This window comes from Citrus sinensis, chromosome 5 (assembly GCF_022201045.2).
Source record: "Citrus sinensis cultivar Valencia sweet orange chromosome 5, DVS_A1.0, whole genome shotgun sequence".
Classification (NCBI taxonomy): Eukaryota; Viridiplantae; Streptophyta; class Magnoliopsida; order Sapindales; family Rutaceae; genus Citrus; species Citrus sinensis.
The window spans coordinates 35,440,941-35,454,849 of NC_068560.1; the positions used below are offsets into that span (position 1 = coordinate 35,440,941).

The 13,909-nt window shown below is 32.2% G+C and overlaps 1 protein-coding gene across 1 annotated transcript; it reads left to right on the forward strand.

Annotated features, from left to right (window-relative positions):
* Positions 1 to 2,367: 2,367 nt before the first annotated feature.
* On the forward strand, positions 2,368 to 3,408 carry LOC102618687 (MFP1 attachment factor 1-like). Its single transcript, XM_006473196.4, has one exon. The coding sequence runs from the start codon at positions 2,574 to 2,576 to the stop codon at positions 3,210 to 3,212; it is 639 nt and encodes a 212-aa protein (XP_006473259.2). The 5' UTR covers positions 2,368 to 2,573; the 3' UTR covers positions 3,213 to 3,408.
* Positions 3,409 to 13,909: the final 10,501 nt, after the last annotated feature.

Here is a 13,909-nt window from a genome sequence, read left to right on the forward strand (position 1 = left end):
GTACAGAAACTTCGTTCGACTACCTTAGAGTGGGCAATGCCTCTTCTCTTCAATCATCCACAAGCAATGAGAATTGTTGTTGCCGAGATAGAGGCTAATGTTGGATTTGATAGTCTGCTGGATGAATCAGACCTTGACAAGCTGAGCTGCCTAGGAGATGTCATCAATGAGAAACTTCGGTTGTATCCCCTGACTCCAGTTCTAGTGCCACACGAGTAGTCCAGAGATTGCAAAGTTTGCGGTTATGATGTGCCTTGGGGTACAAATGCTATGTTGTTTGTTATACAAAGGGACCCTAAGCTGTGGCTAGATGCACACTTCTGTTGTTATTTTAGTTTTTTAACAAATTCATCCCGAGTTCACAATAGTATTTTCCCAGTTTTCAATTTATGGATGCTACAAAATCCCACCATCAACTTCATAACAATTTGAAGCTGATGGAGCTGGAAACAGTGGTTAATTACTGATCATTTCTGCATCATCATTTTTCTTACTTCTTACTTTGAATCTTAAGTTACATAAACAAACGTTATACAAGAATGTTCCCCAACTCAGCGCACCTTCACTCCCCATTATTGGCCGTCTTCATCTCGTGAAATTAAGAACCCATCCACAGAAATTTCCAGGAGCTTTCCGAAAAAAATATGGTCCCATTTGGATCTTTCCTTTGGTAACCGTAGGGAGCCTCTCGTATTAAAATAAACTTCCACAGACAACGGATTTAACAACAAAGAAAAAAGATATTAAGGCAAAACAGTGACCAAAGGTTAATAAAAATAAAAATAAAAATAAATCGGGGTTGGATTACATTTATCTTAATTAAATGAATAAATCAACACCAGTATATCACTCTCTTATCACTTTTTTTTTTTTTTTTGGCCTTAATACAGTTGCTCATTTAAGAAATAGATGACATTAGTTCTCTGCACATTTTATGTACAAAAGTTTGAAAGCATTGTGTTTGTTTAAATTTGTGATTTCTTGATCGTGGTTTATTTCAATTTGCTTACCGTTTCCTTTGATTTAGAAAAACAACAATTGTGTATTCGCTATTGGACCTTCCTTTCTTAATTCTTATCACACCAAAAATCTGTAATTTCTAATGTAATCTGCTTCCAAGCTTTCAGACACGTGGATGATGACTTGATATACGATAAGAGGTGATAATATTAAATAACACAATAAATTATTGTATTACTTAATAGGAAAACGATATAATAAAATTTTCTATTACGATAGAAGCAATGCCATACTTACAGTTATATCATATATGGTGTGTCACACAATTTGAATTACAAGGATGTGACGTTACACGTGCCGTTTATTGATAGATGTTGTAACATTATCAATAGATAACGTAAATCAACAAGACACGTGTAGTAATATTTTAATTAATTACGCAAGTGTAGTTTTCACCTTTGATATCCGGTCACAGCCATTCGTGAATGTTGATTGCTAGTGAAATTGGCTCCTGAAGTCCTCAGATTCGCACAATTCCTCGATCATCTTTGTCACTAACTCATAATTATCATTATTTAAAAGGGAAATTTACACTCGTCCACCTGTTTGTTTTGCCTTTTTCAAAAATACACAAACACTTTTTTTTTTTTCAGTGCGCCACCTGAAGTTTGCTTTTTGTTGCATTTTTCCACTTCCGTCTAATTTCCGTTAGTAGATTTAACGGAATGTTAACGAAATGACCTTTTTACCCCTCAAAATTACAATTTAACCCAAAATAAATGGAAATTAGAGATAAATTGGATGTATTTAAATTTTTTCAAAGGTGGATGCTAGAAATTGGAGGAAAATAGTGTTTGTTGCTTGCTAAATTTAGAAAATTTGTATTTATTTTTTTGAAAGAGAAAAAATAAATACAAATTTTCTAAATCTAGCAAGTAATAAACACTATTTTCCCCCAAAAAAATAAATACAAATTTTCTAAATTTAGCAAGCAACAAACATTATTTTCCTCCAATTTCTAGCATCCACCTTTGAAAAAAAATTAAATCCATCCAATTTATCTCCAATTTCTATTTATTTTGGGTTAAATTGTAATTTTGAGGGGTAAAAAGGTCATTCCGTTAAATTTGCTAACGGAAATTAGACGGAAGTGGAAGAATGCAACAAAAAGTGAACTTCAGGTGGCGCGCTGAAAAAAAAAAAAGTGTTTGTGTATTTTTGAAAAAGACAAAACAAACAGGTGGACGGTTGTAAATTTCCCTATTTAAAATAAAAAGAATTTAGGAACTCGAAAAACAGGAAAACAAAAAGATGAACGGTTACATCATCAGACATCGCACATCTTGATCAGCATATTCAGCAAACCTAACTTGTAAGTTAACCCTTCACCTGATTTCACCCACACCCAATTCCCTCTCTCTCTCTCTCTCTCTCTCTCTCTCTCCGTACATGTGCGGTCACCCCTTCCCCTAGTATATAATTACAATCCGGTTCCGGTCCTCCTCTCCTCGAGTCGACCTCGATATCCCCTTTTTTTTCGAAGAAAATAATATTAATAATATTAAAAATTTGAAAATTTGAAACTTCAAAATACAAATAGATAGAAATAGCAAATGTCCTCCGACTCTGAGATCGCCTCTGCCTCAGCCTCAGCCACAGCCACAGCCACAGCCACACACCCAAACCGAATAGAGCAACAACAGTCAATGGAAACCGAAACGCAGCTTCAAGCTTCTCAAAACGACATTCCCCAGCAGGAATCAAAGAAACTCGACGCCATAAACGACATTCCCCAGCAGGAATCAAAGAAACTCGACGCCAGAAACGACATTCCCCAGCAGGAATCAAAGAAACTCAACTTCAGCAACCTGACCTTCCGCATATGGCCACCCGCACAGCGCACGCGCGACGCGGTGATCGCTCGCCTTATCGAGACTCTCACCACTCCCTCCGTTCTCTCCAAACGCTACGGCGCCATGCCGACGGACGAGGCCGATTTCACTGCCCGCTTCATTGAGAACGATGCCTTTTCCGTCGCCGATGCCGCCGCCTCTGCTGAGGACGATGGTATCGAGGTCCTTCAGGTCTATTCCAAGGAGATCAGCAAGCGCATGCTCGAAGCCGTGAAGTCACGCTCTTCTGCTGCTGCTTCTGGCATCTCTAGTGGTGTAGATGATACAACCAGTCCTGCTCAACCTGCCGGAGGTCCCAACGAGGAATCTGTTTCGTCTTCTGTTGAGACCGAGGGTTGATTTTCTCACTCTAGCCTTCTATATTTTTTAGCGTTATTTTCTTTTAAAAAATATATATGTTATGTTAGGGTTTCTGTTACCTTTTGTGGTTCGGAGGTTGAGATCTGTGTTTTTTTGTACTAAAAACGATGGATTTATGACCTTATATTATAATTTATACCCTAATATGAATATCTAGGGTCTGAATTTTTCCTCATTTTCTGAGCTACGCTTTTTTTCCCCTCTCATTTTTGTTTTTGTGATGCCGAAAATGTTGGTTGCTGGATTTTTGTTTGTTATTGTTGATTTGCAATGCAGGAATTCATTTTCATTGCTGGGCTTGTCACTGTTTGTGGTTTTTTATCCTCATTCTTTGGTGTAAGTAATTATTGGATTGATAATTGTTTTACCATCCTATGCCAGTTCTGTTAGAAAATACAATACACGGTATTTATTTATCTGCTGTATTAAAGAGAATTTGCTGGAAGTGATGCATTTGATTATGTTGAGGGCTATTGATAAAACCATTAAAGGAACACCTAGAATGTTTGGCTATGAGGCATGGGTTTGATTTGTTGAAATTGGGAATTTGTGTTTTTTATCGGATGGTTCATTGTGAGCTAGAAAACTTGAATTTAAACTTTATGAATAGGAAATGGAAACTTATGTGAAGCTATGTTTTCAGATACTATAATTTGGCAGATAATCAGGTCAGATTAAACAGGCAATGAATACGACTTGGACCGCAGCATTATTATTGGACGAATATATAGGTTCTCTTCATTAGTTATGAAATTTCTTTGTCATACTCAATAGGTCATGACTTTTGCATCCTACTGGAACCTCTATATCAGATTTCATAGTTGATTGTCCTTTGTGGTTGAATACTTTCTTTTTTCCCCCCTTTTCCGGGGATTATCATCATCCTCTGTGCTGTAAGATTTTATAAATTTGTAGTATGAAGGTTGCAAATTCTTGTGGTTTTTTCCTTCTATTAGCAATAGTGTTATAAAGTGCTTTTCTTTCCTTACTGTAATCTCATCTTTAGCATTTTAGATATTCAATTCTAGCTTATCGCCCATGATGATGATCATGTGTGTGTGTGGTTTCTAACTCCCCAGGCTACTTGTTGATTTGAACAGTGGGGTATGTGATGCATAAATGAATGATGCTTGGCACTTATTTCATCTTCTCACGGATTAAAGTACAATTGGGAAGGGATGATCCATGATAGTGAAGACAGAACTTCCTGATTTGTTACTGTTTCTTGATATGTGCATTCCTCCTTTTGATTGAATATGTTCAACCTTGCTAGGTTGATGCCTTGTGTATCCAAATTTAGAAAAATTTTGACTTATTGTGCTTTCAAATGATATCATCCAGATCTTAAATTTCTAAACTTAGTAACATCACCTATGTTCAAATCATGTTTCAATGCTTTCTTCTTGTGTGTGAGGTTTCAATACTAATAGTGTCCTTTCGACGTTCTTCATCTCAAGCTTATTTTTGGTCAAGATTTTTTATACAAAAACACAATTTGACTTCTATGGTTAAATTTGTGATCTTTCTCTGTTGTGATATAATTAAGTTTTTTTTTTAATTAACTTGATATATATGGTTCCTTTATTGTTTTTATTATCTTTTTTTTTCCCCCTAAAATTCCTTGTATGCAGATAACAACAAACATGGGTTTTTTCCTCTTGTAAATGAAGTTTGATATGAATTCATGTGTTTTATGGGATGAATCAGGGATCAATCATCTTGTTTTACTCTAATGAGCCTGTGTGCCTGATTTTGTTTTCCAAACTCCCTGCTTCAATTTAGATATGTTTTTCCTTTATTTCTTTCTCATACCATCTTCGATACAATCATACAACACAGGATTCTGTGTTACTCGATTCATGTTTTTTAGTTATGTAGAATTGTGTATGCATATTATCCAGCGTGGAACTTGCTTGTTTCGTTTGCTTTTTGTTGCTTACTTCTCCGTTCCAATTTGAGTGAGTCGGATAAATTTGAGCTTTTTTTTTTTTTACCTCAAAGCTAATCTACCTTCCAAGTTTGCATTAAGTCTTCGGGTATTCATTCCCTAAACTGTCATTCGGGCTTCAGTATTAGTACTAAGAGTTGATCTGCTGCCACCCCTTGAAAGTTCTTTTCAAACCCCTCTTCTGAGTATATCCCAACCAAATAGTATTAAAAATAAATTATTTCTAAACATACCCACCTTAATTCCAAAAAGCAACACCTTCTTCAATTATCCCCCGCTTTTCATTTTGTTTTCTTTTTTTAAGTTGCGGCTCTCTGCGTATCATCGTCAAACTACAGTTTTGATGAAGATAAATGAAGCTCAGGAGCAATTCCCCTTGGTTGATTATTCTTAAGTATAAGAGTATTTAGTTGTAATATAATCCGGTCAGTTTGGAGTCGATCTGATTATTAATTATTAAATGAAAACAATTGTAGAAATAAAAGTTAATGAGGAATACTCTAGTAAAATTAAACAAATAGTAAAGCTAGGAGATTTACTATTAGTAGTAAAATTATAGTCATAAGATTCTCTTATATTTATATTTTTCATTTATTTTTTATTAATTTAAAAATTATGTGATTTATTTTTAATTAATCACCCTATTGATATATATGAAGATTAAGTACATAATGTACTAAAGCAGTAGCAAACGATAATGTACATAATTATGAAATGCAATTTAATGAACGGTAAAATGGTATATCAGTATATGCAAGAAAGAGGGGGTTTTTTAAAATTTTAGTGGGGTGGGAAAAGCTCAACTCCGCGGCTAATTGTAATCTTGCAAGCCTGCGTCCATGGTAAAAGAGACGGTCTTTTGACACTCCTCAAAATTCCTTATACGCACCCCAACCTTCATCGCCCATTTTTGTTTTAATTTACTGAATTTACCTATATAACTAAAACATTTAATTCTTATTTTGTTCTAAATGGAAATTCAATTAAATACATAACTAAATTTTTCTTTTTAACAGATTTTTACATCCACCTCATTTCATAATTTATATTTGTTTTTTAAATTTAAATTGAAAAAAAATATATTTTTGGAAAATTATAAGAGTATATAGTTATAGAAATAGAAATTATATAATAAGAATAAAATAATTTAAAATTTTATTATTTGTATGTATTTAATAAATAAAAACTTAAAAGAAAATATTCCTTTAGAGAGAAAACTTATGGAATGCGATTAGTTTTAATATATGGGTTTGCTTTTTATAAATTAAATTGGAGTATTTTAAGAAATAAATTTCAAAGATGTGTGGTAGGATTTTCGGTGGGTGTTAAAAGCTCTGCTCATATGGTAAAATTGTATCTTTATTTGTGAGGAGGCCCAACGATATCGGCCCATATCACTATCGGACCTTGCTAATGGTCAAGTAAAATATATTTCGTTTGGAGTAGAAAGAACTACCAGCACCCCCTCCAAAATCCTCGAAGAAACGCTGTTTTTTTTTTTTCTCTCTTTTTTTTAATATTAAAATATTTCAAAATTATAACAACATAGATTACTCAAATAGCCCTGTGCAAATATTGCTTCATTTCGCTGCTTCTATCAATACACCCCCTTTTTTTTGAAGAAAGGTAAATTTTATAAATCACTCAAGACAATTAATCAACCCGAGAGGTGGAACATGACTCCATTCTCCCGGATCAGACAAAGAACCCCCCACCCTAGCAACAGTATGAGCAGCGGTGTTCACAGATCGACGAACAAAAGAGAAAACAAGCTCTCCTAGAGAATAAGCTAAATCTCTACAATCAGTAATAATAACACCAAAACCATTAGAATAAGCAACACTGTCATGTAAAGCATTGAACACTTGTAAACTATCCATGTCAACAACAATTGGTCGAACTGGAAGATGCAGGAGCCAACTGAGAGCTTCTCGCAAGCCGATACCCTCTGTCATGTAAAGCATTAGAATAATCAATACACCCCCTTAACCCCTTAAAAACCAATCTCTCCTCCTGAAATTTTGGTCTCTTCCTGCTTAATTTGCATAAAAATAAAACGTAAATAAACTACTTTGATTTTCAATTCTCAACAGTGAACTATAATACGAAATTATTGCGGAGTCTCATGGTGCACTCCGATTCAATTTACGGAAAAGAAGTTGCATCCATCATGCACCCAAATGGATGAAAAACTAAACCCTAATGCATTTTTTTCTCTACTGTGATAGAAAATAGATCATAGCAGTCAGCTGGACATAATATTTCAGGTCATGTCTATCTTGCGCAACCAACTGGCACATGCATTTTTCTTCGAGATGACTTTTAAGGATGTTGACTCATGTGTTGAGTGTTGAGAAAAGCATATTTCTGTGCCTCTCACATGCACGAGGAAGATTTTGAAATAAAATAAAGTAGAATATCATCCACGTTCGTTACTGATAATTTTACAAAATTGACGACTCGTTTGTTTGTTTCCGATGGCCGTTTCGTTTTGCTTTTTATTGATTCTGCCTACACGTTTTCTTCTTGCCTAGAGGAAATTTGAACTCACAGGGATGAATGACTTTTTCTCGTGAACTACAGAGCTCGTAGAAATTCAATTAAACTGCGGAGAATTTCGCAGCACACAGGTGGTAAAAACTAATGCAATTATTTAGTCTTTGGAATATCAGAAAATCGACGCATTGATTTGTTCGTTTTCCGTCATCTATTTTCGTGAGCGGTTTCTTCTAACCACTGGGAGTCATCGAACTACCAAGTACCAAACGACAACCATTCTCCCGCCTTGGTTTGGAGTTTTATTCTTTTATTCCATGGTTAGTCGGCAAAGGCGCTGTCGAGAATTGTGAGCAAATCTTTAGTGAGACTTTAATTGTCGTGTGGGAATGCTGACATTTCCATATTTTACTGCTCCTTCTTTTGACCGTAGGAAATCAAAATCGATTTTATGTTTAATCATTTCCGACATGTGTTTGGAGGTGAAGCCCGCACTACTTTTAAGGCTTTGAAAATTCCTTAACGAGCAATGTTGCAGCTGTGCACGGTCCTCGGATACAGCACGTTGAGTGAATTCAAGTATCCCATCAAATAATTAACAAACAAGTGTTAATCTAAGTTTAATTGGTGTAAGGGTGTGGGTGGGAGTGAAGTGCTGTGTCTTTTAAGTTGCAGCTACTATAAAATAAATGTCTTAACTTTTAAATTGTTGAGCTGTCGAAGTCCAGTTGTAAAGTATAACCAAAAACCTTGGAAACTGAGATTTTATACCCCAATTGTCTCACATCACTTCCAAATGCACTCTAAGTTAAGAAGTATCGGGATTTGACCATTAAGGTTTGATCTAGGGCTTAAGCCTGTTTTGGCCATATGATATAGTCCGGCATGAGGCTGTCGGAAAACTTCGGGAGAAACTCTCTTTAATACGCCTAGTCAACATGAAGGTTACACTTGGTGTTTGTTAGTTTAGTTGATAAAATTTATTAATTGAGTTGAAATAAGAGATGTAGTTTCAAGTCCCGCTCATACAATTAAGGATGAATTTTAAATATTGTGTTTAAATAAATAATTAAGTAATTAAAACAAGTAACTCACCTATCTAGAGTTAATTATTCTATTTTTGTTACCTTTGGGCTGATTAGACCTTAGCTCGACTTGGGTCAGACATGGATGTTTTGGCAGTAAATCATATCAAATAGCTGGTGAGAATGTGAAGTATAAATAAATGTATACCTTCAAGCATTGGCATAAATGATTCATGTGATGAGAAGGAATAATTAACTTTAGTGGAATATTTTGAGTATCAGTATATTGTGACAGTGTTTTTCACTCATCGAAGTGTTTTAAAAATAGTTGTACCACGCAATGTATTTGTGTGTTTCGTTTTTAACGTTTGAATAATTTTCTGAAAGCCTCCGAATATTTATTAAATCATACTCGGCAAGAATTGGTTTTTGAGGTTAAAAAACAAAAATGTTTGTCGCGTTCCCCGAATACGTTGTTATTTGAGAATGTGTTTTCATATAATTTTTTAAAATGTTTTTCGTAAAATCATTTTCAAATGCTATACGCTACTAATATACAGAATCACTTCATTCAAGTTGAGGCACGTACCTGAATAATTTAATTGTAAATATCGGGTATCCTTCAGGACTTTGGGCCCCAAAAAAAAAAAAAAGTGTTGTCTAATTTTTCTTTTTTTCTTTTCTTTAACATATAAGTACTATTGGGATATTTGATTTAACATTTTCGTGGGTAGCAAAGTAAGTGAAGCATCGATTTCGGACTAATTAACTTCTAAATTTTTCTTAAGAAACAATAAACTGAAAATATGTCAATAATTATAGATAAAAAAAAAATTGAAACAGCTAGGCGGCATCACCATTGGGTTATTGTAGAGTGAAGGCTTGATGTGACAACATTCTTTCATTGTATGTGATGACTAAAGTTAAACAAGTAATTAGTGAAGGCTTGATGTGATACATTCTTTCATTGTATTTGGATGAGATGACTAAAGTTAAACAAGCAATTAAAAGCCTCTTTTGGCGACGTGTTGAAATAAGATTATAATTAAAAGCCCCATCTGGCGACTGTTAACAAAAATTAATTATGGGGCGCACGTCAATATCTGGTTTGAACGTCGGGAGTGATCGAAGTAGGCATGCGCCGTTGCAGCCAACTGCTGAGAACGCCCAATTACAAAATTTTTAATCTTAATTTCCATGTTTTTCTTATGCTGTTGTTCACAATTTTTGACTAATAAATGCCGCCATCGAGCTAATTAATTGAAGGCCAAGCATGCATATTAGTAATTAGAATATGTTTGGCATGCTCATCAACTATTTTTGGGAATTGGAGAAAATAATGGACGATATTTGACAAAATTTTGCCAAATTTGGAGAAAAATAAATTCGAATATTATAGGTCCAAGAATAGCAAATGATGTAAGTTGCTTGTTAATTATTATTTAATGAGAAATTATATAATGACATGGCTAAAATTACAATATCAATACCGCGATAAACATAAATTTTGTAAATTACATATAAGAGTAGTAAATGAAAAGTAAAATAAGTAAATTCATACAAGACTATTAGTTATTAAAAAATCAATGTGATTTCTACAGAATTTTAGTAAAAATATTTTTTTTTCATTTACTTTAATTAAATAAAGAAAAAAATAAATCATAAATTGAAACAAAAAAAAGGTACTGAAAACAAGTAGAACAAGTTTTGTTGAATTTGTTTAATCATAAGTTCTATATTCATTTTAGGATATTCATAAACTTTTTTCTAATTTTCTGCAATAGTAATTATTTATTACACGAGTTAATTAAACAAAAATATTTATCTTGATGTGGATTAAGTCAAAATAAAATAAAAGTATATTCTTATGCTACTAGACACGTATATGTTATATTAATAAAATTATATCTAAGTTCAAATCTTAAGCATACTTCGTATAGTTGTAAATTTTACTCCTTTCTGTACTTGAAGGCCATTTGGGGTTATTGTTGAGAAAGTGTGGAAATATATAAAATAACCTCATCATACAATAGCTTTGAAAAGTATTAAAATAATTGTTTCTCAAAATCAAATTTTAAGAATAAGTTTCATCCATAAGAAAACATCAATGTATCATATAAACTTAAAACCAACATTACTTAGTTTAAATATAAAATCAGTAAATATATAAGGGAATCAACATTATAGTGAGCTTTATTTTACATTTGTAAATTTTTTTTAGTGACTCCAATATTAATTTACATATTTTATCGTCTACCTATATGTTTTAGGTGTTATTTATAAAATTTATATTTTATTTTACACTTAATATTGATTTATAAGTTTTATGTCATGTTTGTAAGCTCTTGTTTTGTTTACTAGTAAGACATCAATTTACTACTCTTATATTAATTTACTTATTTTACCTTCTATTTACAAGCCTTGTATTTCATTTTCAAATTTTATGTCTTAATGTCTTATTTTGCATTTAATGTTGATTTATAAGTTTTTATGTTACATTTGCAAGTTTTTGTTTTGTTTACTAGTATGACACCAATTTAATATTCTTATATTAATTTACTTGTTTTACCTTCTATATATAAGTCTTGTGTTTCATTTTTAAAGTTTATGTTTTATTTTACACTTAATATTGATTTACTAGTTTTATGTTACCCACTTTTATATCAATTTACTTAGGTGGCATTTGTTTTTTAACTTAATGACTTAAAGTGACTTAACTTAATTAATTAAGTTAATTAGAAGTGTTTGTTTTTATAACTTAATGAGACTTTTTAGATAATTTTGACTTAATAAAATAAGCTAATTTTTTTTTAGCTTTTTACTTAATGGAGAAATCTGAATTAAGTCAATTACTTGCTAATGTCAAAAATATCCATGTTTTATAATGTCTATCTCAAAACTCACCCATAGATATTTACCCCACATAAAAATATCAATGTTTTTTCTTTCTTATATTATATACGATAAAATTTGAAATTTATGGTATTTTATACATTAAAATTTCAAAATAATTATGTATTCACTTGAATATAGTTTTACTTATAAATGTTAAAATATTGTGGTATTTAATATATTATTTATTTGACATTCAAATTTAATAAGGATACAAATGTAAAAGTACATATTTTTAGCTTTTTAAGTTGAAAAAAAATATAACTTAATACTTATTTTTTGAGATTCAGACAAAAAAACAAACATATTATTCAGATTCAGACATATTCAGAATTCAGACTAATTCAGGTCTATTCAGATTTCAGATAAAAAAACAAACGCCACCTTAGTTTACCTTTTATTTACAAGTCTTATATTCCATTTAAAAAATTTTTGTTTTCTTTTACAGTTATTATTGATTTACTAGTTTTATATTATATTTATAATTTATAATATTGTTTACCAATAATACATCAATTTATCAGCTTTATATTAATTTACTTATTTTACTTTCTTTTTAGAAGTCTTATATTCAATTTCTAAAATTTATATTTTTGTTTTTGTTTAATGTTGATTTACTAGTTTTATATTATATTTGAAAGTTTTTATTTTCTTTACTAATAAAGATTAATTATATTAAATTTACTTGTTTTACCTTTAATTTGTAAGTCTTATGTTCCATTTCTAAAATTTGTATTTTACTTTTCTCTTAATGTTGATTTATTAGTTTTATACTACATTTATAAGTTTTTGTTTTCTTTATTAGTAATACATCAATTTACTAATTTTATATTAATTTATTTATTTTACCTTATGTTTACAAACCTTATATTCTATTTCTAAAATTTATGTTTTATTTTACAATTAATGTTGACTTATAAATTTTATGTTGAATTTATAAATTTTACATTTCATTTATATAATTTATTTTTAATTTCAGTAGAATCACGGCATCATAGAATTTATTCAAAAATAAATTAATCAGTGTGTGTTAGACGTCATAAAATGTGTCAAATCATGTGATAATGATGACCAATTTTAAAGGATGGTGGGTCAATATTATCAACTTAAAAAATATATTAATTTATAGTAACCGTATTTTGAATTTCTTTTTAAAGAGTATTAGAGACAGATTGGCAGATGAATATTTAGTTCATATGCGTTACCACAAAATGAAAAAAAAAGAAAAAGAAAAAGAAATTGTGGACAACGTGGCTTGGTAGTCAAAATTAACACGTAAAAGGAATATTTTGGTTCCACCCTTTTAATTAGCGATTCATTGTTTGTTTTATTACTTCAACGGTGTTAGGTGATGTCAAGACGCCATCTTTTCACTTCAACAATTGGAGGAAAGAAGAGACGAAACAACTCCTTGATTATGATCTCTTTGAGCATATTGAGGGGGAAAAAAAAAAAAAAACGAAAGAATGAGCCCTAATAATGAGTAACAATGAAACCGTTGAAGGCAATATAAGTTTTTATGTTTTCTGCACAAAGCGATTTGGATTTACAAGACATTAATTTGTTTGGCCAAAAGCCAAAAAGAAAAAAAGAAACAAAACAAAACTCTGTCTGTGTCTCACAGCTCTGTGCATGCACAACCGTTAAGAAAAAGGAAAAAGAATGAAGAAGTAGTATTTGTTGTTGAGTTTGAGATAGAAGGTCAATGACCAGGACCTCTTCTGCTTGGTCCAGAAGCCAAAGTAAAGGCCAAATCTCTCGAAGAAGAATTATTGGTCGCGTTGTTTGAAGAAACAGGAACGGAATTCGTAGGGGGTGCTTCCGATTGATCAGCTCCATTACATCCAGTAACAGCTCTGTCCTCCACCGTCGTCGTCGTCGTCGACCGAAGGGCTCTGCAATCGCCCATATCGAACTGTGCTGACACCATCAGCAGTGTTATTACACACAACGCAAAACATAGGCTTCTCGTTGATGTAGTAGCCAAGCTGAAGCTGCTCTTTGCAGTTGACATCGTCGTAGCTAGCTCTCTGCTTTTGTTTTGAATGTTTTCGATTTTCCTCTCAAAAAAATGGGCTTATATGATCACGAATGATACCAAGTGGTTAATGGGGTCATACAGTCGCCGTCTGCGAGTGTGTGTGTGTGTATATATATATATATATTCGATTTGCTTGGGCAGTAATGTGAAACGCTGTGTGAGGTGGGACCTTTACAGATTGTTTGACTCCGCCCCCTCCCCCCCCTTTTTTTTTTTCCTTTTATTATTATTATTATTATAATTTTGAAAATAAAATAAAATTGGGTAATGTAGC